At 44.5% G+C, this 25,694-nt stretch overlaps 2 protein-coding genes across 6 annotated transcripts in view; one reads left to right on the top strand and one right to left on the bottom strand.

Annotated features, from left to right (window-relative positions):
• RNF10 (ring finger protein 10) overlaps positions 1-2,222 on the bottom strand; it is a 36,138-nt gene extending 33,916 nt beyond the window's left edge. Inside the window, exon 1 of the mRNA XM_036277223.1 lies at positions 1,612-2,222. Within this exon, the coding sequence (XP_036133116.1) occupies positions 1,612-1,768 (157 nt within the window). The 5' untranslated portion in view covers positions 1,769-2,222. The remainder of the gene's footprint in view (positions 1-1,611) is intronic.
• On the top strand, positions 1,224-25,312 carry COQ5 (coenzyme Q5, methyltransferase). Of its 5 annotated transcripts, XR_004961347.1 has the most exons (10): positions 1,233-1,434; positions 6,637-7,162; positions 12,111-12,260; positions 14,397-14,618; positions 15,602-15,721; positions 19,880-19,986; positions 22,653-22,741; positions 23,562-23,673; positions 23,757-24,070; positions 25,232-25,312. XR_004961347.1 is itself a non-coding variant. In XM_036277227.1 (9 exons), exons 2-9 carry the CDS (start codon positions 6,916-6,918, stop codon positions 23,856-23,858), a joined length of 1,149 nt encoding a protein of 382 aa, XP_036133120.1. In that variant the 5' UTR covers positions 1,233-1,434; positions 6,637-6,915; the 3' UTR covers positions 23,859-24,746. The 5 variants fall into 5 exon arrangements, 4 of the variants coding, with proteins under 4 accessions (XP_036133124.1, XP_036133120.1, XP_036133123.1 ...); XM_036277227.1 differs by lacking the exon at positions 25,232-25,312 and having other exon boundaries at positions 23,757-24,746; XM_036277230.1 differs by lacking the exons at positions 6,637-7,162; positions 25,232-25,312 and having other exon boundaries at positions 1,238-1,434; positions 23,757-24,744.
• Positions 25,313-25,694: the final 382 nt, after the last annotated feature.

Raw genomic sequence — 25,694 nt, forward strand, 5'->3', positions numbered from 1 at the left:
TACTTTGCTTCGGTTGTTGCAAACTTTTACCTACTGCTTCACTAAAGAATAAACTTTAAGGTATTTATTGCTGCTGGCTCACTTATGTTAATGGCTTTAAGAGGAGCTCCAGAAAAATTAGTTGAAAATTCAGATAGCTGGAGAGTCAAAATCTTTAACTTCACATCTGGGAATAGTGTACAAAACCAGATTACTTACACTAAGAAATATTAATTCAGGCCACTCTAATTCCAACACTGGCCAGAAGGACTGGCTACCCTCTCTCTCTAAAGGGATCTGTGATAAAGCTATCTATATATGTGCAAAACCCCAAAATTCGTCTACATAATACTGCATGATGGGGCCTGAAAATCCACACTAATCCCTGCTTAGATATTTAAAGCAGTCCCTTGTTATTTTGACAACTGGTCTCCACTTGAGTTCCCTAAGCAGTCTCTAGAAGTCTTCAGCACCCCAGGTAAACAAGTTTGCTATATCCAGCAGGTAAACTCAGAACTGAAGTCAGTCTTGCAGATGGTTTTTTCTTTTTCAATCTTAAAGTTTTAAACAACTGGACTCCAAAAGTTCCCCTCTGTGACACCTTTTCCCACTGAAAACATCTTCCTAGTGCTACTAATATAATCACAATACAAAAGAGCAGAGATTACAACTCCAGTCTTGCCAACTCCTAAACTCCTGGCCTCCCAACTTTTTTTCTTCTTTAGGTGAAAATCCCACTTTGTTGGAGAGGTTAGTGACCCAAGTTATCCACAACAAAGGTAGCCCAGTACCTAGCACATGGTGAGTCCTCAATAAATGGTATCTATCATCATCATGGTCGTGATTTAATATGGAGGCATAACTACAGAAACGACAAAATCTTCCCTGTAAAAACACGAAACTGGAGCCTAACAAAGGGAAAGAGGCATGATATGTACTTGGTGTCAGGTACGCTCCTGAACCCTTAGTTCATCCGTTTTCTAAGTTAATTTACTTCTCATTGTCTCCACCTTTACAGGTAAGGACATTCAGACACTCACTCAACGTCTGGCGAACCTAAAAAGGCTGAATGAATCCTGAACCTGTGCTCTTAAACACGACTCCAGACTGAACAAAGCCATTCAAGGACGAGTCCTCTTCCAGAGTGGGATGGTTCCGAGGCCAGGTTATTAAACATAAGATTTGAGTTTGAAAAGTCTTCGGGCACCACCCTCCCCTGTTTAAACTTGAACACTATCCAAAGCTAACTCGACGTTAAAGGGTAGAACAACTTCGTGTTTTTTAAGAGCGCGAACTGATGAGTCAGACATCTAGGTATTAAGGCCTGCTGGGAGGCACCTACTGGCTAGGCGACCCTAGCTTTTCTGAACCGCCGTTTCCTCATAAACAAAATGGGAATGAAGAGCAGCAGCACCTACTCCACGAGCCGTTTCGAGGATTAAGGCAAGGATTCAGGTAACGCCCGCAGTTCAGGGCTCATTAAGAGTTCACGTAATGGGAACCACGGGCAAGGGGAGAAAGGTAGGAACTCGAGCAGAAAGCGGAGCTCGTCGCTGGGTGTGACCCCGCAGGGGAGAGCGGGAGGACCCGCCCCCCGCGTCCCGAGCCCCCAGCACCGCGGCCCGCGCTTACCGCTCTTGGGTTTAGACTCGCCGGCCGGCCCGGCTGAGGCGGAGCGGGGCGGCTGTTGCCCTTTGCTGCTGCCCGAAGAGGCAGAGTTGCTGCTGGAACCGCTGTTCTTGTCCATGTCGGAGGCGGTGGCGGCGGCGCTGGGGGAGCTCTGCGGCATCAACGGGGGCCTCGGCGGCGGCGGCGGTCGGAGCAGAGCGGGCGCGGCAGGGACCCAGGCTCATGGCGTTCGGGGCCGGCGGGGGTCGGCGGCGGCAGTGGTTCTCGGCCTTCATGGCGACATTTTTCCCTGTTTCCTTACTCGGCTTCTCAAATTAGAAGGAGAAGCGGCGGAGGGGCTGTCGAGCCCGGCGGCGGCAGTGACCGAGACGGAGGAGGAGGCCGGGGCTCGGAGGTCCGGGCCGGGCCTGGCGGGGCGGAGGCTGCGGGGGAAAAGGGAGGCGAGGGAAGGTGCGCGAGCCCCGCCGGCCGGCCGGATACGCTCTCCCGCCGCGGGGCAGGGGAGAGGGCTGGCTGTCTTGGTGCCGGGGACGGGTGTCTCCGACACAGCGACCGACACTCGCCTCTGGGCCGAGGCCGAGCTGCTCCTGGAATGGCGACGAGTCGCCAACAGCACCTCAAAGAACCCGGATGGACTATATATACAGTGGCGATGTGGAAGTGAAGCACTCTGGGAAATGTGGTTCTCGGCCCTCATCCGGGTCCAGTGATTTTTTTTTTTTTCTTCCCAACCTCCTCAGTGTTTGAGGGTGTACAGGATGATGGGACTTGTAGTCCAGATTTTAGTATTAACACGCTATTGTTGTTTGTATAATAAAAATACGCCGTCCACTCCTACTAATAACCCATCCGAACAGAGTACCTGTGGAATTTCTTTTTTGATTCATTATAGTCTTATACTAGAGTTAATATCATTTATTCATGGCTCATTTTAGCTCCTAATAATAGCAATAGTAGCAACAATAATGGTAAAACCTTACATTTAATATCACTTTACAGCACTTCTTCATACAATACTTCATTTCATTAATAATCGTCATTTAGTGCTTATTGTTAGCAGGCACTATGCTGTGCAGTTTATACAGATTATCGCAATCCTCACAATAACTCAAAAAAATTTTTTTTCCTTTATTTATTTTATTTATTTGTGTGTGTGTGTGTGTGTGTGTGAGAGAGAGAGAGAGAGAGAGAGAGAGAGAGAGAGAAGGGCAAAGCCTCTACATCAATCCCTCCTTTTTTTTAAGCTTTATTTTCTTCTTTTATTGATTTTAGAGAGGAAGGAGAGGGAGAGAGAGATAGAAACATCGATGAGAGAGAACATTGATTGGCCACCACCTGCATGCCCCACACTGGGGATCGGGCCCACAACCTGGGCATGTGTCCTGACTGGGAATCGAACCAGTAACCTCTTGGGGCATGGGTCACACTCAACTAATGAGCCACACCAACTGGACAACAATAACTTGAATTTAAAGACAAGGTACTGGGCTTAAAATGCTTAGATCACTGCCCTGGCCGGTGTGGCTCAGTTTGATTCAGGTTAGGGCACATACCCAGGTTGCTCATCCATCCCAAGGAGCACTTATGGGAGGCAACCCATGAATGTTTCTTTCTCACATCAATGTTTCTCTCTCTGTCTCCCTCTTCTTCTCTCTCTAAAATCAACAGGAAACATATCCTCGGGTAAGGATTAAAAGGGGGAAAAGGGGGGGGGAAAGCTTAGATCATTTACCCATAATCACATTATGTTGTTTTTTTTTTATCCTCACCTGAGGACGTTTTTCCATTTTTTGTTCAGATGGAGTGGGAGGGAGGGAGAGAGAGAGAAACATCGACGTGAAAGGGACACATCGAGTGGCTGCCACCCACACAACCCAACCAGGGCCGGGGACAAACTGCAACTGAGGTATGCGCCCTTAGCGGGAACCGAACCTGGGTCTCTCTGGACCACAGGCCGACGCTCCAACCGCTGAGCCAAACTGGCCAGGGCCACATATGTATTTTTGAAAGCACATCACACCCATCTGTACTTGGGAAAATTATAAATGATGTCCTCAAATCACAGCAGTTTGAGATTCAAAGAAACACATAAGAGCTCATCCTCATTAGTATAGTGGTTAGTATCCCTGCCTGTCAAAGGAGCACATAAACACACTATTAAATAAACCAACAAATAACCCAACCAGTGTGTCTCAGAGGTTGAGCGTGGACCCATGCACCAAGAGGTCACTGGTTTGATTTCTGGTCAGGGCACATGCCCAGGTTGTGGGCCTGATCACTAGTGCAGGAGGAGGCCAATCAATGTTCTCTCTCATCAGTGTTTCTTTTTTTTTTCTTTTTTCCTTTATTGATTTTAGAGAGAGGGGAAGAGAGAGGGAGAGAGAGATGGAAACATCGATGAGAGAAAGCATTGATTGGCCGCCTCCTGCATGCCCCCCACTGGGGATTGAGTACACAACCTGGACATGTGCCATGACCGGGAACTGAACTGGCAACCTCTTAGTTCATGGGTCGACACTCAACCATTGAGCTACACCGGCTGGGCCTCTCATCAATGTTTCTATCTCTCTCCCCCTTTCCTTTCCTTTCCTCTCTCTCTAAAATCAATACTGAAAAAAATAAAATAAAAAGAGATCAACAAATAATTATCCTCAGACTAAACTTAGCTAATTAGAAACCTGTTGTATGTCAGGCACTGTGCTGAGCACACAGAATGCCAAACTACATTAAAATTGAGGCATTTAATATATACCTAGTTTCCTAAGTTTGTTAAGCAAATCAACTACATTGGCTAGGCCAGCGCTCAGCAAGGAGAAAGCCATGTTCAGTTGGAGCCCAAAGATCACAAAGCCCAATGGCGAGAAGCTGGATGAGTTGGAGTCTGGCATCTCACAGGCTCTCCTTGAGCTGGAAATGAACTCCCACTTCAAGGCCCAGCTAAGGGAACTGACTATACCAGCTGCCAAAGAAACTGAAGTTGGTGGTGGTTGGAAAGCTATTATAATCTTTGTTCCCATTACTCAACTGAAATCTTTCCAGAAAATCCAAGTCAGGCTACTACATGAATCAGGAAAAGAAAAAAAAAAAAGTGGGAAACAAGTTGTATTATCTTTTTTTTTTTTAATTCTTACCTGAGGATATTTTTCTATTTATCATCAGATAGAGTGGGAAAGAGGGAGAGGGAGAGGGAGAGAAAAACATCCTGTGTCTCTTACATGGACTGGTTGCCTCCTGCACAACCCGACCAGGGCCCAGGACAATCAGCAACAGAGGTTCATGCCCTTGTCTGGGATCAACCCATGACTCATTGGTTCATGGGCTGACACTCTAACCGCAGAGCCTAATTGGCCAAGGCGCACGTTGTCTTTTTTGCTCAGAGATCCCTAAGTTAATTTGAAAAAGCCTACAGAAAATAAGCAAAAGCATCCCAGGAGCTGCATGACAATCCTGGTAAAACTGGATGGCAGCCAGCTCATAAAAGTTCACTTAAATAAAGCACTGCAGAACAATATGGAGCACGAGGTTGAAATTATTTCTGGTGTCTATAAGAAGTTCATGGGCCCTGGCCAGTTTGGCTCAGTGGTTGGAGCATCGGCCTGCGGACCAGAGAGTCCCGGGTTCGGTTCCCACTAGGGGCACACACACACACACACACACACACACACAGTTCATGGATGAGGACCTTAATTTTGAATTCCCAGAGTTGCAGTTGTAAACGAAAATGACTAAATACAGTATCATTCACAAGGGGAAAAAAAAAAAACTACAATGGAAGATTGTGATAAGGGTTATAATAAAGTTAACACAAAATGCTAACCACAGCAGAAACTCCAAGGAGAGAAGTACAAATAGTTGAGAGGAGTAAAAGAAGACTTCCCAGAGGTGGTATCACTTGAGCTGAGCATAGAAGGATGAATGGAATTTTAGCAGTCAAATATTAACAAACAAATAAATAGACAAAATCCTAGAATTTTCGTAATTGGGCTCTTTTTGGCTCCTTATCAATCATCACGTGTTAGACAAAACATTAATAAGAAATATAAGCCAATCAATTTACTGAAATGATCTGTTTTAACGGGGACAAAGGAAATTAGATACTAATCTCATATTTTTTAATTTCTTTAAAATGCCCTCCACCTATCCTCATCTTGGTTCACCTTATCCAGTCACCAGCCCTGCCCACAGGTCATATTGAAATGAGAAAATAGCTACATAATGTTGGTCTGGAAACTTAATTTGATATTTAGAAGAAACAGCCTCAAATCCTGAGGTCCATTGTCATGCATGACTAGATTTGGAAGATACACTAAAATTCTTTGATGCATTTGTATTTCCCTTAACAAAGATGTGAGAACTCTAATTACATGGATGAGTCATTCCTTCTATCACACATAAAGACAAAAGAGAGGGAAAGAGAAATTTCAGTGTAGTTCTTCCAAAACAAAGTGGTAAGTGTCCATCTGTCAGTCTACATTAAACCAGAAATAAAATTTTCATTTTCAAAATAGTTTCTTAGGGTCCTTGGCGCTTTCTCCTTGTGAAATATTTACAGGAAACATACATTTAAAAAGAGAATCAAACCACCTCCATCCTCTTGCGCAAGATGGTCAATGTTACCCTTTCCATAAAAAGCAAAGAACAGGAAAATCTGGAAACTTAGCTAGAAATGTAGCTGTGTAACAGCAGGAGGGGAAGTGTGAATGGTGATTTGTTCTGACTTGCTAAATAGATACCAGAGCTTTTGCCCATTTCTTTCCGATATTTACTTTTCAGAATAGTCTAGCATACGTTTCTTACCAATTGTCTGCGAATTCCCTGCATCAGAATTACTGGAAAAGTTTGGTCAAATAAAGATTCCCAGAAACCATATGAGATTTACTGATTCAAAATCTCTAGTATTTGAGGCCTGGTATCTTCATTTTAAAGATCAAACCAGATGATTCTTACGCGCACAAACGTTTGCGAGAATTGACCTGTAATCTTAGCCTTTTAACACCCTGTTCCTCAATTCTCCACCTTCTTTAACAGAAAACAAGACTTATTTATTGGCTATCTTGAGAGTTGGTACTGGTACTCCTGGCTGGCAAGATTCAGAGACGAGGCCACTGAGAGGTGATTGGGGGCTCCCCCTAAGGTCCGATCATTCCTGGTGAATTCTGTGTTCAATTTGGGAAGAAAAAGAAGGGACTTCGGATACTCAAAGACTAGACTCTGGATCCCAGAGATCATGCATAACTGCTTAATATCAGGTTTCAGGACGCGTTCGGCTAATATTGTCTCCGGCCGGCCGCCGTCGGCCGTCTGGTGATGCAACGTGACGTATTGTCTGGCTACTGGCACCCAACTGTCAACATGGCGGCCCCCAGGAGTTGCGCTCTATGGGACTATTACGGCCGTAGGTGGTCGCGGGTGATGCGAGGCTGCTGGCTCCCCCGGCTTCGTAGCTCCTGGCCGGGGAATCCCCTGGGTGCGCGGCTTTTGTCCCAACAGAACCAGGCAACGAAAACGCACTTCGGGTTTGAAACTGTGTCGGAAGAGGAGAAGGGAGGCAAAGGTAAAAGGGGCGAGAGGGCGGAGGGAGGGGTCTGACCGTCTGCGATCTAGTCTCTTCTGCTAAGCGTTGATTTAACGTCCTGTTACATTAGCTCCGTTGCTGTAGCTTGTGCAATCCTGACGGACAAGGAGCTCCCCCGGAGCCTGACCCTGCAGAGCTTGGGCGCCTCCTCTTTTTCAGCAGAGCAATTACCACTAAATCCCATCAATTTGGCGTGTATCGTGTGCCAGGCACCGTGCAGACATTTCCGATTTTTATTTCAGCTGTTTTCCCCATGTTACACGTTTTAAAGTATTTTGAACAATGCCTGAGATTTCGTAATTGTTCATTAAATACGAGCAGTTTCTTTGAGTCCAGCACTGTGCCACAGGCATGGGAAAAGAAGAGAACAGTTTTAAAACTTCATTTATAACGGTGAAGGTATTGTGCCCATTTTACAGATGGATAAGGTGAGGCTCTGAGAGGTTCCTTCACTCAGACTATGGTCACCCAGGAAATAAGGAAAAGAGTCCACAATGGAACTTCCCATCCTCTTAAAGACTACTACAGTGTATTACCTCTCACCTTAACTTTACTAAATGTGTAGCTCTACTGTAACTCTTTGAATATTGAATTTAAATTAACACTTATTTCAGTATGAATCCCCATAAAGCTAGGACAGTGGCCCGTTCATGTCTAAATCCTCAGTGCCTGATGCACATTAGTTTTATAACTGCTTGTGGAGTGAAATAAGTAGAGCCAACTAAAACAATAGTGAACATTTATTGAGAGCCTAAAACCTTTAAAAACACTTTACAGCCCTGGCCGGTTTGGCTCAGCGGTTAGAGCATCGGCCTGCGGTCCAGAGAGACCCGGGTTCGGTTCCCGTTAAGGGCGCGTACCGCGGTTACAGTTTGTCCCTGGCCCCAGTTGGTCGTGCAGGTGGCAGCCACTTGATGTGTCCCTTGCACGTCGATGTTTTTATCTCTCCCCTCCCCCCCACTCTATCTGAACAAAAAATGGAAAAATGTCCTCGGGTGAGGATTAAAAAAATATATACTTTACATAAATTCTTATAAATAGAACCCAAAGAGGAAGGAACTATTAGCCTGGTTTTATAGATGAAGTAACTGTTGAAACAGATATTAAGTCACTTGCCCGAGATTGGCTAGTAAGCAGCAGAGCTGGCATTTGAATCAGGTGGGTTGCTTTCAAAACATTAATAACGTCTAACCTCTGTATTTTGCTTTACAATACATAAACATTTCACTCAATGACAGGAGGGGAAGACTTACCCACTGAGCTAAATACAGCTTCCAGATTTGAGATCCAAGATTGAAATACAGGCAGTCTTCCCTTTACAGAGTATGCAGGATGGTAAAAATGACCATGCAAGTTGAAATCATGCACAATGATCTCTTTTTGTTTTTTGGTACGTGCCCCTAGCGGAAACCGAACCTGAGACTTTCTGGTCCACAGGCCGAGGCTCCAACCGCTGAGCCAAACCGGCCAGAGCAATGATCTTGATAATCAATGGGGAAAATTATAATTATTTCAGGACCTTTAAAAATTATTGAACAGCCCAGCTGGGGTGGTTCAGTGGTTGAGCATTGACCCATGCACCAAGAGGTCGCCTTATGGCAGGGAGGTAGGGCACTGGTACTGATTTTTTTATCTTATGGGCAAAGAAACTGAGGTGCAAAGAAATTAAATGTAGCCTGTGTGCCTTAAAGTGTCTTAGATAGTAAACACCTTCTCTTTCCAGCTAGCCCAGATTCCACATTCTGCCTTGATCCTATGGAGATGATTAATAGGACCCTCAATAGCGGTGGTTCTCAACCTTCCTAATGCCGTGACCCTTTAATACAGTTTCTCATGTTGTGGTGACCCCCAACCGTAAAGTTATTTTTGTTGCTACTCCATAACTGTAATTTTGCTACTGTTATGTTTTAGGCGACCCCTGCGAAAGGGTTGTTCGACCCCCAAGGGGGTCGTGACCTACAGGTTGAGAACCGCTGCTCTACAGTGTAACTTGAGCTTCATTCACATCTTGCCATCCATCTGTTCACCAAATTGTACCTGAGGTTTCTCTCAGTGATACAGGCAGAGATGACCTGAGGTTTTCCCATCCCTTAGTCATGTATCTCTCTAATGGATTTTGTTGTCTTTTATTATAATAACCAGTAGAAAAAACTCTACCACCACCCTCGTCCTTTAAGAAACAGGAACCTATTTAGTACCAAGTATGTGCATGGTATGATTACAAAGTAATGGTCTAAAGATAACTAAGACCATAGAAAAGAGGCGGTGGCTTTTTCATATGAAGTAATACGAACCTTTTTTTTCCTCATTAAACTCTGTTTTAATGTGTCTCAAAATTCTGTGACAGATTTTTGGTCAAGTTGTTTCCATTAAAAAAATACTGATTTTAAAAACTAATAACTTAAAAACTGCTACACACACACAAAACCAAATGGTCCACAAAACATTTTCCTTTCCATCTAAGGCAACAGTTCTCAACCTGTGGGTTGCGACCCCTTTGCAGGTCGAATGACCCTTTCACAGGGGTCGCCTAAGACCATCAGAAAACACCGCTCCCCTATTCGTCTCCAGGCTGGTCTGCCCGCATGCAGATATGCCCACAGACAACATGAGGAACTGTATTAAAGGGCTGCGGCATTAGAAAGGTTGAGAACCACTGATCTAAAGGTTTTACGGTGCATTGTAATCATTAACCAGTCTTTTACTATTAAACTTAAATGGCTAATTGAGACAAACAGTTCTGAGACCATTCTTCCACCACTGATTAAGACTGGGGTGGTGGTCTGGCCAGTGTGGTTCAGTGGTTGAGCGTCAACCCATGCACCAAGAAGTCACCGGTTTGATTCCTGGTCAGGGCAAATGCCCAGATTGTGGGCCTGATCCCCAGTGCGGGGCATGCAGGAGGAGGCCAATTGATGTTCTCTCTTACCCATGTTTCTCTCTCTCTCTTCTTTCCTCTCTCTCTAAAAAAAAAAAAAAATCAAAAGAATTTTAAAAAAAAGACTGGGGTGGCAGGCATTGGGGATAACATTCATTTAGCCATCTGAGCTTTCTGGGCAGACTTGGTGACTTTGCCAGCTCCAGCTGCCTTCTTGTCCACTGCTTTGATGACACCCACAGCAACTGTCTGTTTCATGTTATAAACAGCAAAGTAGCCCAGAGGAGGATTGTCAGAGAAGCTCACAACACACATGGGCTTGCCAAGAACCATATTGATGATGGCAGCATTCACAGGTTTCCAAAACTTAGGGCCATCTTCCAGCTTTTCCCCAGAACGCCAGTCAATCTTCTTCAGCTCAGCAAATTTGCAAGCAGTATGAGCTGGCTATGCGCCTGTGCTGGATTGTCACACAGCTCATACTGCTTGCAGATTTGCTGAGCTGAAGAAGAAGATTGATTGTCAGCTGCTTCCACTGGTGGGTCATTTTTGCTGTCACCAGCCACATTGCCACGACAAACATCTTTGACAGACATATTCTTGACATTGAAGCCCACATTGTCCTCAAGAAGAGCTTCACTCAAAACTTCGTGGTGCATTTCATCAGACTTTACTTCAGTTGTAACATTGGAGCAAAGGTTACCACCATGCTGAGTTTGAGAACATGAGCCTCCACTCCACCCGCAGGGACAGTACTGATGCCACCAATTTTGTAGACATCCTGGAGGGGCAGACGCAGGGGTTTGTCAGTTGGACAAGTTGGTGGCAGGATGCAATCCAGAGTTTCAAGCAGTGTGGTTCCACTGGCATTGGCATCTTTACGGGTGACTTTCCATCCCTTGAACCAAGACATATTAGTACTTGGCTCTAGCATACTGTCACCTTTCCAACCAAAAATTGGCACAAATGCTACTGTGTCAGGGTGTAGCCAATTTCTTAATGTGGGTGCTGACTTTAACGATTTCCTCATGTCTCTCCTGGCTGTAGGGCGGCTCAGTGGAATCCATTTTGTTAACACCAACAATCAGTTGTTGCATACTCAGTGTGTAAGCCAGAAGGGCATGCTCACGGTCTGCCCATTCTTGGAGATGCCTGCTTCAAATTCACCAATACCAGCAGCAACTATCGGGACAGCACAGTCAGCCTGAGATGTGCCTGTAATCATGTTTTTGATGAAGTCTCTGTCCTGGGGTATCAATGATGGTCACATAATATTTGCTGGTCTCGAATTTCCACAGGGCAATATCAATGGTGATACCTCGTTCACGGTCAGTTTTCAGTTTATCCAAGACTCAGGCATACCCGAAGGAGCCCCTCCCCATCTCGGCATCCTCCTTCTCAAATTTTTTGATGGTTCTTTTGTCGATCCCACCACATTTGTAGGTCAGATAACCAGTAGTGGTAGACTTGCCGGAATCTACATGTCTAGTTACAACGATGTTGATAGGAATCTTTTCTTTTTCCATTTTGGGTTTGATTTAGAGGTGGTTTTCATGACACCTGTGTTCTGGTGGCAAACCCATTGCAAAAAAAAACTAATATAAACCTTTTTAAAAGAGATCATGTTAGCCCTGGCCGGTTTGGCTCAGCAGTTAGAGCGTCCGCCTGCAGTCCAGAGAGACCCGGGTTCGGTTCCCGCTAAGGGCATGTACCTCGGTTGCAGTTTGTCCCCGGCCCTGGTTGGTCGTGCGGGAGGCAGCCACTCGATGTGTCCCTTTCACATCGATGTTTCCCTCTCTCTCTCTTCCTCTCTCTCCCTCCCTCCCACTCTATCTGTACAAAAAATGGAAAAAATGTCCTTGGGTGAGGATAAAAAAAAAAAAGAGATCATGTTAAGTTGTATATTTGGGCATTAAGCATTATGCCTCAGGTTCACCTTGGAAAGAGGCAATTTCAGGAAGAAAAAGCAAGCTTCCTTCCCTTTCACTTAGGATTTTTCCAAGTTAATTTTGTCAGTAACACAGTCATGTTGTGTTTCTCCCATGTCAGTCTATCAGGTGTTTGAAAGTGTGGCCAAGAATTATGATGTGATGAATGATATGATGAGTCTTGGTATCCATCGTATTTGGAAGGATCTGCTGCTCTGGAAAATGCACCCATTTCCTGGGACCCAGCTACTTGATGTTGCTGGCGGCACAGGTAATATCCATGCTGGTATCCTCAGGTACCACTGACCACCTTTTACAGAAATTAGTGTCTCTTGTTAGAATGAGCTGCCTTACCTACCATTAGCCTGAAGATGGTAGTTGAAAATCAGTATACTTCTAAGAAAGGTTTTCTCTTTTCCTTTTAACTGAATGTCAATCAAAAACATAGAACATCAGCTTTGTGCCTGTCACTTTTCTAAAATGCACAGGATTACAAAGTAAAAAGACCAGTTTTTTACTCCAGGACATTTCACCATCTAAATGACTTTTACCTTTTGTTTAACCTTTGACCCACTTTCCCTCTTTCTGGGTGGCGGGGGGATGCCTTCTCTCATAGTACATAGTTTTCCAGGCAGTCTTTTCTGCTTAATCCATTGTCACATCAGATATCAAGAGCTCAATTGTTTATGCGTGCTCCTTTGTTACTCAGTGCACACTAGACATTTGGGGAAAAAATATAGGGTTTCTAACATGCATCTTGGTGATATCATTACATGGTTAATGTACAAGTTTAATTACATCACAGTGAAATATAATATAATGCAATAATGTTATTATGTATACCAACAGAATAATGTATAGTAAATTATAGTAGAATAATTTCCACGATTGAAATCAGTGTGGCTTGCCATGATCATATAGTGGTTAGTACTCTGCATTGTGAATTCAGTGTGGCTTTATTGGTAGGGTCCTCTCCCCAAATGGAATCTTAGAAGCCAGTAAAAAAAAAAATCCTGCTCAGTGGAGGACAAACACTTTAGCAGAATCAATCAAAATCTAAAATGTTTATAGTAGGATCCCACAATTCTAGTTCTAGATCTCAAGTCTATTATTTATTTATTTTTTCATCCTCACCCGAGGACATTTTTCCATTTTTTGTTCAGATATAGCAGGAGGGAGAGAGAGGAAGAGAGAGAGAAACATCGACGTGAAAGGGACACATCGAGTGGCTGCCACCCGCACGACCCAGCCAGGGCCGGGGACAAACTGCAACCAAGGTACGTGCCCTTAGCGGGAACCGAACCCGGGTCTCTCTGGACCGCAGGCCAAACTGGCCAGGGCTAGATCTCAAGTCTAAAAAAAAAAAGAAAACAAAACTGGCAAGAAAAAGCTACAAGGAGGGGTCCAGTCACAGCTGCCTACATCTCCAGTGTACCATAACCAGTAGCATTACTTCATGCTGACAATGCCCATTTAGAAAAGGTAATGAGCTGGGCTGGTGTGACTCATTGGATTGAATGTCGTCTCATGGACTGAGAGGTCCCGGTTCTATTCCCGGTCAGGGCACATGCCCGGGTTGCGGGCTTTCTGGTTTGGGGCATGCAGGAGGCAGCTGATCGATGTTTCTCTTTCACATTGATGTTTCTACCTCTCTTTCCCTTCCTCTCTCTCTAAAAAATTAATTAAAAAAAATAATTAAAAATTATTGCCCAGCCAGTATGGCTTAGTGGTTGAGCATTGACCCATGCACCAAGAGATCACCGGTTCGATTCCCGGTCAGGGCACATGCCCAGGTTGTGGGCCAAATCCCCAGTGGGGGTCATGCAGGAGGTGGCCATTCGATGTTCTCTCTCATCAGTGTTTCTGTCTCTCTCCCTTTCCCTTTCTCTCTGTCTAAAAATCAATAAAGAAAAAAAGATTTTTTTTGAATACTTAAAAATTACTAGAAAAAGACTAGAAGGCTGTACAGTAAATTCTTTTTATTTTTTATCCTCACCCGAGGACATTTTCCCATTTTTTGTTCAGCTAGAGGGGGAGGGGGAGAGAGGAAGAGAGAGAGAGAAACATCGACGTGAAAGGGACACATCGAGTGGCTGCCACCCACACAACCAACCAGGGCCGGGGACAAACTGCAATTGAGGTACGTGCCCTTAGTGGGAACCGAACCTGGGTCCCTCTGGACCGTAGGCCAATGCTCTAACTGCTGAGCCAAACCGGCCAGGGCTATACTAAATTCTTAATACTTGTTATGTCTGGGGAAGGTATGGACAGAGAAGGCAACTTTCATGTTTTATTCTATATATTGAGATGTTGAATCTTTTATAAAGTTTTCTAAAGAATCTTAGAGGTTAAAAATAACCATTACTGTTTTTATGTTTCCATCTTTTCTCCTGTTGGCTTCCCACAGGTGACATTGCATTCCGGTTCCTTAATTATGTTCAGGGCCAGCATCAGATAAAGCAGAAGAGGCAGCTAAGGGCCCAGCAAAATTTATCCTGGGAAGAAATTGCCCAGAAGTATCAGAATGAAGAGGATTCCTTGGGCGGTTCGCAAGTCATGGTCTGTGACATCAATAAGGAAATGCTGAAGATTGGAAGGCAGAAAGCCTGTGCTCGAGGATACAAAACTGGCAAGTCTTGTAGGAAGTAGACACAGAGGAAATGTTTATATGTTTACAAAATAAGATAGAACATGGGAAATGTTGAAGTGCTTTATTTTCCTGCTTTCAAAAACTTATAGCTAGGTAGGAGTTGAAAATAATTTGTGCGGGTGAATCCAGTTTGTGTTGTTTCATGTATATTATTTCAGCAACCCAGGGAGTTAGATAATCAGCCCTATGTGACAGGGGAGATGACCAAAGCCCAAAAAGGATATGTATCTTTTTCAAGTAACACAACTTAAATGGCAGATCTCGAGTTGGAGCTGAATCTTTGGATCTCAGCTCCTGGACAGAACTTTTACTTTCAATTCCCAGTGCCTCCCTGATGACCCTAAATATCCTATTCTTGAGCCACTCCATTCTCCTGGAAGTGCTAGGATGGTTTGATTGCTGTGGAGGCCGAGAAGGTGCACTGCGCTTACAGAAGAGACTTGCCTTCAGCCACAGCAGTGTAGTTAGCTGCCAGCCTCTGCCTCTTAGCACCTGCAGGCACTGCCTCAGCTCTCCAGCCGGGCTCTTTCCTGGCAGCACCCAGCTGATGGCTGAGCAAGGGGGTGGCTGCTAGGGTCTGGACAGTTCCCACGTGGGACTCTTTTTTTTTATCCTCACCCGAGGATATTTTTTTCTATTTATCTTCAGATAGAGTGGGAAGCATAGCGAGAGGGGGAGAGAGAGAAACATTGACATGAGAGGGACACACTGACTGGTTGCCTCCTGCACGACCCTGACCAGGGCTGGGGACTGAACTGCAGTCGAGGTACGTGCCCTTGGCCAGAATCGAACCTGTGACTCAGTGGTCCATGGCGCAACCCTCTACCACTGAGCCAAACCGGCCAGGGTCCAGACAGGACTCTTAACAGGTAGTCTTTGCTCCAGTGCCCCCTGGATCTGATCTGCATCAAGGTCTAACAGGTTTCCCTACCCATTCTTGTTTCCTCTTTTAACTTTCCCAGGTGCCCTGCCCACCCCCCGAAAAAAACAAAAAACAGAACCCTTTGCAGTCCATCTCAGCATCAGTTTCTCAGAAGGCCCAACTGGTACAGTTGAAGAAACACCTGCAAACAGTACAGCAGGTCCTAGAATGACGTTATTTTCTGTTCAATGTCGTTTTGTTATAACGTGGCTGAGAAAAACATTTTTTATTCCTGGCTATGGCCGCTGTCTGTGTACAGTTGGCATGTTCTCCCTATGTCTGTGTGGGTTTTCTGCGGGTACTCCGTTCCTCCCACATCTCAAAGCTGTGCACGTGAGGTGAATAGGCCTGTATAAATTGTTCCGACCTGAGTGGGTGTGGGGGTGTGTGAGTGCGCCCTGGGACGGAAGGGTGTCCTGTCCAGGCTTAGTTTTCCCTTTCAACCTGAGCTGCTGGGGGAGGCTCCGGCCACCTGCAACCTGAATTGGAATGATTGGGTGGAAAATTATCAGATTTGTTTTTATTATCTTCCTTAAATGTATCTCTAGCTCACATTTATTTCAGTGTTTAATATTAGAAAGGTATTGAGTCTTTTTTTAGAAGTTGGGTGATGCTTTTGTGACCAGAAAGAAAGATGCTGTAGGAACTTAACTCTTGTTTATATCGATTAGCCTATGGTTAAATTGGTTTCGTTATCCATCATTTCACTTAAAGTTGTAGTTTCCTAGAACCTATTGACGATGTTAAGTGAGCACTTACTGTATTCCTAAACCACAGTACTCTCGACAACAGATAGGAGAGTGACTGCGTATCTCCAGGAAGCCACTGCAACCACCAAACAAACAATTTGTGGCCTAACTTAAAGATGTACTTTTTTTTTTTAAATCCTCACCCGAGGACATTTTTGCATTTATCTTATCTTCAGATACAGTGGGGGGGGGGGGGGGGAAGGGAGGAAGAGAGAGAGAAAAACATCAATATGAGGGAGACACACATTGACTGGTTGCCATCTGCATGAACCCAACCAGGGCCAGGGACAAACTGCAACCGAGGTATGTGCCCTTAATGGGAACTGAACCTGGGACTCTCCCGTCCGCAGGCTGACGCTCTAACCACTGACCCAAACTGGCAAGGGCAAGATGTACATTTTTTTTTTTTTGGTATGTGCCCCTAGCAGGAACTGAACCCGGGACTCTCTGGTCTGCAGGCCGATGCTCCAACCGCCGAGCCAAACTGGCCAGGGCAAGATGTACATTTTAAAAGCATCTATCTCAGTCTGTTGAGGAAAAAAAAAAAATGTACATTTTAAATTTGGTTTTCAAGTAGAAGTAATGACCCTAGCAGCCGTACCATGTTCCCCAGCCTTTCGGAGCCGCTGCTCTGCCCTCTCCCTTGCGGGCCACGCACTGCAGGCCGCCACTGTGGAAGGCAGTGGTGTACAACAAAGAAAACCAAGTCCCTCAGGTCCGCATCAGCACTTCTCTCCTTCCCTCCCCCACCAGGAGTGTCTGTGGTTATTTTAGCTCAGTTCTTCCTCCTCCTCCTCCCACCCTCAGAACAGCTGCCTATACCCAGGCAGCCCACTTGGCCCCCAAGATGAAGGGCTCTTTTGTTAACCATCAACACTGACCAGAAGGCAGACAGTCACTAGTGTTTTTAGACAAAGGCACTATGTTTCCTTACTCCTACTGAAAAACGTGTTTCCCTTCTCTCTGGTACTCAGCCATAAAGAAGGGTGAACAAATGCCTTGGCCAATTTGGCTCAGAAGTTAGAGCGTAGGCCCACGGACCAAAGAGTCGCGGGTTCAATTCTGGTGAAGGGCACGTACCTCGGTTGCGGTTCAGCCCGCAGCCCTGGTCGGGGTCGTGCAAGAGGCAGCCAATTAATGTGTCTCCCTCACATTGATGTTTCTCTCTCTCTCTCTCTATCTCTCCCTCCCACTCTGTCTGAAAATAAATGGAAAAATATCCTCGGGTGAGGATTAAAAAAAAAGAGAGAGAGAGAATGGTGAACAAAGATAGAAATGATAAGTCATGTTCCATTTCTGGAATCATCTCTTCATAGCACAGCTTACCCTTCAGGCTCTCCTCACTGCCATGACAAATCCACCTGCACAGAAATCATTAAATTGCAGGTAATACAATTTAGACAAACATAAAGACAATTGTCTTTATCTTCCTCCTCGCTTTATCAGTCTCCACTAATAATGCCTTTGCAAAATAATACCAGGCAAAAATAGTTGAAACTAAGTAGGAGGATCCTAGAAACTATTTGATAAATGTAACAGTTAATGAATAAAGGCATGTTTATGTGTGGCATGGGTTTTTTTTACGTTTCATTGTAGCACTTTCTCCCCAAAGGAAACTCGGAGGGCAGCAGCCTTAGATTATTTGTTGGATTCTAAAAGTGATATTCTTGAGAGAAATTTTGGATTTATAAATTCAAAATTATGGAAAAATATTAAGAAGAAAGTAAATGTTACCCATAATTCCAAAATCCAGAGATACTCTTCAATATTTTTTTTCTTTATTGATTTTTTAGAGAGAGAGGAAGGGAGAGGGAGAGATAGAAACATTAATGAGAGAGAACATCGATTGGCCGCCTCCTGCATGCCCCCCACTGGGGATCAGGCCCACAACCTGGGCATGTGCCCTGACCTCAAATCAAACCAACAACCTCTTGGTGCATGGGTCCACACTCAACTGCTGAGCCACGCTGGCTAGGCACTCTTCAGTATTTTAAAAATTTTCCTTCCTATCTTTTTCCTAATCATTTCCTTTTTATAAAATTGAGAACATCTTGTATTCTGCCTTAATTCATCATTATGAGATTTTTTCCATATCATTAAAATATTTTTAAAATCAGCCCGACCAGTGTGGCTCAGTGGTTGAGCATCAACCCATGCACCAAGAGGTCGCAGGTTCGATTCCTGGTCAAGGCATATGCCCAGGTTGTGGGCTCAATCCCCAGCGGGGGGCATGCAGGAGGTAGTCAATTGATGTTTCTTTCATCGATGTTTCTGTCTCTCTTTCCCTCTCCCTTCCTCTCTCTCTAAAATCAATAAAGAAAAAATTTTTTTATTTCTTTTTATTTATTTTATTATTTTTTTATCCTCACCCTAGGACATTTTTGCACTTATCTTCAGATAGAGCGAGAGAGAGAGGAGGAAGAGAGAAGAGAAACATCGATGAGAGAGACACATCAACTGGTCGCCACCCACATGGCCCCAACCAGGGCCAGGGACAAACTGCAACCAAGGTACGTGCCCTTAGCGGGAACTGAACCCGGGCCTCTCTGGACCGCGGGCCAACGTTCTCACCACTGAACAAAACCGGCCAGAGCTTTTTTTAATTTCTTAAAATCATTATTTTTATGATATTTTCCCAGATGGATGTTTCATGATTCATAAAACCAATTTACATAACCAACAGCCAATTGATCTTTCATTTTTTTCTAATGGTTTTGCAAAAAACACAAAATTACAACATTCTTTATAAAATTTTACATGCATTCATTACTTTTTTTATTGACTATGTAACCTTGGACAAGTGTTTAAACTCTCTAGATCTCAACCTATGAAAAAGAATAACCACCTCATAGTAGATGGTATGCTATAGAATAGCTGTTAGAAACACAGGCTCTGAGATAAAACTACCTGAGTTCTAAACCATCTGTGTGATCTTGGACAAGCCACTTTACCTTTCTGATACTAAACTTTGCTCACCTGATGCCTGACCAGTGTGGCTCAGTGGTTGAGCGTCGACCCATGCACCAAGAGGTCACTGGTTCGATTCCCAGTCAGGGCACATGCCCAGGTTGTGGGCCAAATCCCTAGTATGGGGCATGCAGGAAGCAGCCAGTCAATATTCTCTCTCATTGATGTTTCTGTCTCTCCCTCTTCCTTCCTCTCTATCTAAAAATCAATAAAAATATTTTTAAAAACTTAAAATTAAAAATTAACTTTGCTCACTTGAAAGACAGTAACAGCTATCTCATGGAGTTGGCATGAGGATATGATAATATATGTACACTCCTATATGTCCCCTTTTATCTGTGGGGGGATATGTACTAAGACCCTCAGTGAAAACCTCAGAAACCACCAAACCCTATATATACATACCATGTTTTTTCTATATATACGTACCTATGATAAAATTTAATTTACAATTAGGCACAGTAAGAGATTAACAATAACTGATAATAAAATAATTATAATAATATATTGTAATATATGGCCCCCTCCTCAGGTTTGACAGTTCGCTGGGTGCAGAAGAGACAGCTACCCAGACTGAGACAAGAACTAACTTTCTCTTTCAGGACTTGCTTGGATTTTAGGAGATGCTGAAGAACTACCCTTTGACGATGACAAGTTTGATGTTTACACCATTGCCTTTGGGATCCGGAATGTCACACACATTGATCAGGTACGAATGGCTGCCTCCTCAGCTTGGTACAAATGGCTGCATCTCAGGGTATCAGTTCTCCTGGAGTTGGCTCCACAGTAATGAAGAAAGGTGGAGAGATTCTGTTCTGGATTCAGCACTTGAGTGGAACGACTGTTTCAGAGTCAGGGGCCTCAATCCTTTAAGTTACCAATATACCCACTCACAAAATTGATAAGGACCAAAACCATAGAGCAGATCCCCATGGAAGCCTTTGTTGCTTGGGCTGGTATTTACATCTTTGAGACTGTCAGTCTTGCTCTGATATTTCATCTGTTTCCTCTCACTTGTGAAGCCATCTGACCCTGTGAGTTTACAGAAGCACAGAGGCATTTCTGAGTTTGATGCAGAAAAAAGCACTCAGACACTTTTGGCAGAAGGTAGCTAGTAGACTCATGGTGCCTCTATAGAGAGAAAGCAATATTCAGTTCTTAATCTGATGCAGCTCTTCTTTATTTCTACTTTAACATTCTGTCCAAAGCACTTGAAGACAATGTGTAAGACTAGTTTTCTTTCTGTAATATGGGCTCCAGTTATCTGATTCTTCTGCTCTGGTTGGGACATCCTTCATGGTGGTCTTTAGCTTGTTTTTTGTGACCTGTCCTGTGTCTGTAGCCAGTTTATTTCTTTTCATTAAAAAGAAGGAGCCCGGCTGGTATGGCCCAGTGGTTGAGTATCGACTCATGCACCAAGAGGCTGCCGGTTCAATTCCCGGTCAGGGCACATGCCCAGGTTGTGGGCCCGATCCCCAGTGGGAGGCATACCGGAGGCGGCCAGTCAATGTTCTCTCTCATTGATGTTTCTATCTCCCTCTCCCTCTCCCTAGCATTAATAAAGGGAAAAAAAAAAAAAGAAAGAAATGGAGCCCTGGCTGGTATGGCTCAGTTGGTTGGACATCACCCTGTGCACCGAAAGGTTGTCAGTTCTATTGCCAGTCAGGGCACATGCCTGGGTTGCAGGCTCGATCCCTGGGGGGGCGGAGGGGGGTGCATGAGGCAGCTAATGGATGTTTTTATCTCATGTTGATGTTTCTCTCTCTCTCTCTCTCCCTTTCCCTTGCTCACTCTCTAAAACACTATTTTAAGAATCTTAAAAAAAAAAAAAAAAGTGGAATAGATTTAAAGTTCAAAAGGTACAAAAGTGTCTATCAGTGAAAGTCTTCCTCCCAACCCTTGTATCCCAACCTTCAGTGACTCCTCGCCCTTCAATCACCATTTCTTGTGTATCTTTGCAAAGACGTTTTGTGCATATTAAATGTATTTATATATTTTTATATAAATATTAATACATAAAACTTTTTTTTTTTTAATCCTCATCCGAGGACACTTTTCCATTTTTTGTACAGAGTGGGAGGGAGAGAGAGGAAGAGAGAGAGAGGGAAACATCGATGCGAAAGGGGCACATCGAGTGGCTGCCACCCGCATGACCAACCAGGGCCGGGGACAAACTGAAACCGAGGTACATGCCCCTAGCGGGAACCGAACCCGGGTCTCTGGACCGCAGGCGGACGCTCTAACCGCTGAGCCAAACCAGCCAGGGCCATAAAACATTTTATCCATTGTTTTTTTGTTTTGTTTTGTTTTGTTTTTAATTTTTATTTATTTATTTATTTTTATCCTCACCCGAGGACATTTTTCGATATTTTGTTCAGATAGAGTGGGAGGGAGAGAGAGAGAGAGAAACATCGACGTGAAAGCGACACATCGAGTGGTTGCCACCCACACGACCCAACCAGGGCCGGGGACAAACTGCAACCAAGGTACGTGCCCTTAGCGGAACCGAACCCGGGTCTCTCCGGACCGCAGGCCAACGCTCTAACCGCTGAGCCAAACCGTCCAGGGCTCCATTGGTTTTTTTCCTCAAAAATATATCTTTGGATATTTTTCCATATCAGTAACATAAGGAACATAGCTCTTCCTTTTTTCAATAGCTGCCCAGATTCCCTTTATATAGAGAGAGGTTCCATAATGTAACCACTTTCTCATTAATGGTTAAGATACTTCTAATCTTGTGCTGCATGTCATTTCCATAGCAGAAGCATTTCTGTAAGATAGATTACTTAACATAAAATTGCTTGATCAGCCCTGGCCGGTTTGGCTCAGCGGTTAGATCGTCGGCCTGCGGTCCGGAGAGACCCGGGTTCGGTTTCCGCTAAGGGCATGTACCTCGGTTGCAGTTTATCCCCAGCCCTGGTCGGTCATGTGGGTGGCAGCCACTCGATGTGTCCCTTTCATATCGATGTTTCTCTCTCTCTCTGTTCCTCTCTCTCCCTCCCACTCTACCTGAACAAAAAAATAGAAAAATGTCCTCAGTGAGGATAAAAAAAAAAAGAAAAAAAAATTGCTTGATCAAGGAGGCTATGCATTGTGATTTTGATCATTCAAAAGCTGCCCTTCGTGGGGGTTGTACCAACCTGAGTCAGTTTAGATTATTCCAAGTAACGTCCTCTTCATGAGAGCAGAAGGCCTTTAACATTTAGGATGTTGTAGGATTATTTCTGCTGATACAGCTCCCCAACTGAAAATGAACAAAGGATCGGTGGGAAATGATAACTTTTATAATGTCCACAGTAGCTAACGCTGTGTCGGCCTCACGGAAATGAGCGAGCCTGCTGAGGAGTGTGTTCTCTTGTTCCTTTTCTCGCGCAGGCGCTCCAGGAAGCCCATCGGGTCCTGAAACCAGGAGGACGGTTTCTCTGCCTGGAATTTAGCCAAGTGAACAATCCCCTTGTATCCAGGTTGGCATCGTTAGCAGGGCTTGATTCTCATTGTTCGGCCAATGGTTTCCATCCCAAAATGGATAGAAAGTAGCCAGTAAACGCTAAGCATGAACCTCATTGGCTGACTCCCCGAGGGATAGTGCCACCCCACAGGTCAGACACTCCAATGACAACATCTAGACCAGAAGAGTCTCAAACCAGCAACCAGAGGCTTCAGTCTTTCCACAGATTTTGTTTGAGTCCTGGCATTTGGAGAAGTTGACTTAGATGTCCATATTTAAAAATCAGAAAAGTTGCCCTAGCCAGTTTGGCTCAGCGGTTAGAGTGTCGGCCTGCGGTCCAGAGAGACCTGGGTTCGGTTCCCGCTAAGGGCACGTACCTCAGTTGCAGTTTGTCCCCAGCCCTAGCTGGGTCATGTGGGTGGCAACCACTCGATGTGTCCCTTTCATGTCGATGTTTCTCTCTTTCTCTCCCTCCCACTCTATGTTAACAAAAAATGGAAAAAATAAATAAAATAAAATCAGAAAAGTTTACATAAAAGTCTGGATTTCCAGCTTCACTTGAGAAATCAGATAATACGGCAACCCTGGGTAAGCTGTATTCCCACAGGGCTATAGTCAGAACTGAGTAGTAACTACCCCTTCTCCACTTCTATGGTACTTCCTACCTACCTGTCACCACATCCTCACTACTCCCTACTGACCTCGCACCTGGCCCTCTTCCCTGAGATGCTTGCTTGAGCCCTATAGGCATTTGAGTTTATGACACCAGGCTTAGAACCTCCTTGCTTCTTACCAAGGGGTGTGTGCTAACCTTAATCTTTTGCCTTTTCGTTTAGGCTCTATGATCTCTATAGCTTCCAGGTCATTCCTGTCCTAGGAGAGGTCATTGCAGGAGACTGGAAGTCCTACCAATACCTTGTAGAGAGTATTCGCCAGTTCCCATCTCAGGTACAAAATTTCTGTTGCTTATGACAAAGGCCCAAAAGGTGACATCCAGGGGATCCTTGCCATATCTCCCCTTTGTGTTGCAGGAGGAGTTCAAGGAGATGATAGAAGATGCAGGCTTTCAGAAAGTGACTTATGAAAATCTAACATCAGGCATTGTGGCCATTCACTCTGGCTTCAAACTATAACTCCTTCACCATCCTGGAGCACGAACCTCTCACATCCTGTCAAGGGCCTGCAACTGAAGGCTGTCAGGCCAGTGAGACCAGCAACAGAACATCTCTTAAGGATGTGTGCCTCAGACTCATGTCTGATCCGACCAATCGCTAAGTGGAAGGAACAAGTTCCTGTCACATTATTTCAACTTTCACTGGGAACTGCTTCAGGCCTTCTCCCTGAGGTATTATGTCTGTATTTTTTGCTCAATTCCTGCTCTTTTTTCCTCAGTTGTACAGTGTGTGGTTAAGGTAAAACCAGCACAAAAGCTTGGTTTTGAAGCATGTTTGTAGTTTCTCTGCTGGTGCTGACTTCCCAGAGACAATGAATCATTTGAATCTGGTGATGATTTGAACCAGAAAATTTCCTAACTGTACCTGAGTCAACCTGTCAGCCTAGGACTGGGTGAGGGCCAGAAGCCAAGGCCCATCAGAGGGCTAACAATCACAACTAGAATTGTGTACTGAACCAGTAAATGAGTTTACAATTTGTATGGTATTTGTGATTATTTTTCTTGAGGGTAATGCATTTGTTATCATTCAGTGCTCTTCTTCCAAAAGCCACTGCTGCCCTCCGTGCCTGTCCTGAAAACAACACATCTTGGAAAGAATAAATGTACCAGCAAACTCCTCCTTTTATGTCTTCTGTAGAGAGCTTCTTTGTCAGAATATATTTTGGGAAAGGGTTTTATAGCAAATACAGTTTGAAAACTATTTATCTAGCCTAACCATCTCCAATTCTCGGGGACAGAGTCGGGCAGAGCTCTTGTATCCTTAATATAGTAATTGATGTTAAAATGAGGCCGTAGCCCGGCAAGTGTGCTCAGTGGATTGGATGTCGTCCCATGGACTGAGAGGTCCCAGTTAGATTCCCAGTCAGGCCACATGCCCAGGTTTCAGGCTCAGTCCCCAGTTGGGGGCATGCAAGAGGCAGCCGATTGATGTTTCTCTCTCTCTCTCTGCCTTCCTCTCTCTCTAAAAAAATCAATAAAAACATATTTAAAAATAAAAATGAGGCCCTATTTTTTATGTGGATAAAGCTTAAGGTGTTTGTGGGGCCTTGCTAAGAAACTACAGAAACCAACCTGGGAGTTGGTTGGCAATTTTGTTCATTGTGGGTAACTTGGTTCAGGGCTATTTGAAAAGGCTTCAGATGTGCTGCCTCTTCTTGTGCCAGCACAGTAGGGATCATTTGTGTCCCTTCACTCATAAGACCTTGCCATGTCACTGAAAAGCTTCCAGATACAGCTGTCTATATGCAACTATTTCAAAGACAGCAACTAAGAGCACTTAATAAAATGCTAAACCTTAGAAAAACTTTAGCTTACATTTTTCCCCCCAGCCAGCTGGAGCCTATGGGCCTTTGAAATTAATAAGGAGCAGGTACTGAAGGGAATTTCATAAACCATCATCCCAGTCCTATCTCCACAGCAATGTGGTTTCCTCACATCTGAATAAAAGAAGTAAGTTAAGCCCTGGGTCTCCGGTTTAATTCCCAGACAAGGGCACATGCTTTGGTTTCAGGCTCCATCCCCCAGCCCTGGTTGGGGTGTGTGTGGGAGGCAACCCATCAATGTGAGAGACATATGGATGTTTCTCTCTCTTCCTTGCCATTCTCTCTAAAACCCAATGGGGAAAAATATCCTCAGGTGAGGATTAACGAAAAAAATAAAATAGGTGAGGATTAATGAAAAAAATAAAATAAAAAATACAAATAAGCAGCCCAGCCAGTATGGCGTAGTAGATTGTGCACTGTCCCATGCACCAAGAGGTTGCTGGTTTGATTCCCGGTCAGGGAACATGCTTAGG

The sequence above is a fragment of the Molossus molossus genome, unplaced genomic scaffold (genome assembly GCF_014108415.1).
Source record: "Molossus molossus isolate mMolMol1 unplaced genomic scaffold, mMolMol1.p scaffold_m16_p_22, whole genome shotgun sequence".
Classification (NCBI taxonomy): domain Eukaryota; kingdom Metazoa; phylum Chordata; class Mammalia; order Chiroptera; family Molossidae; genus Molossus; species Molossus molossus.

Bases quoted from the DNA above. Each gene is read 5' to 3' on its own strand.
- COQ5 (XM_036277227.1), top strand. From the start codon at position 6,916: ATGCAACGTGACGTATTGTCTGGCTACTGGCACCCAACTGTCAACATG. The intron at 15,722-19,879 runs GTCCTAGAATGA...TTTCTCTTTCAG, and splicing joins ACCTGCAAACAGTACAGCAG to GACTTGCTTGGATTTTAGGA. The intron at 19,987-22,652 runs GTACGAATGGCT...TTTCTCGCGCAG, and splicing joins ATGTCACACACATTGATCAG to GCGCTCCAGGAAGCCCATCG.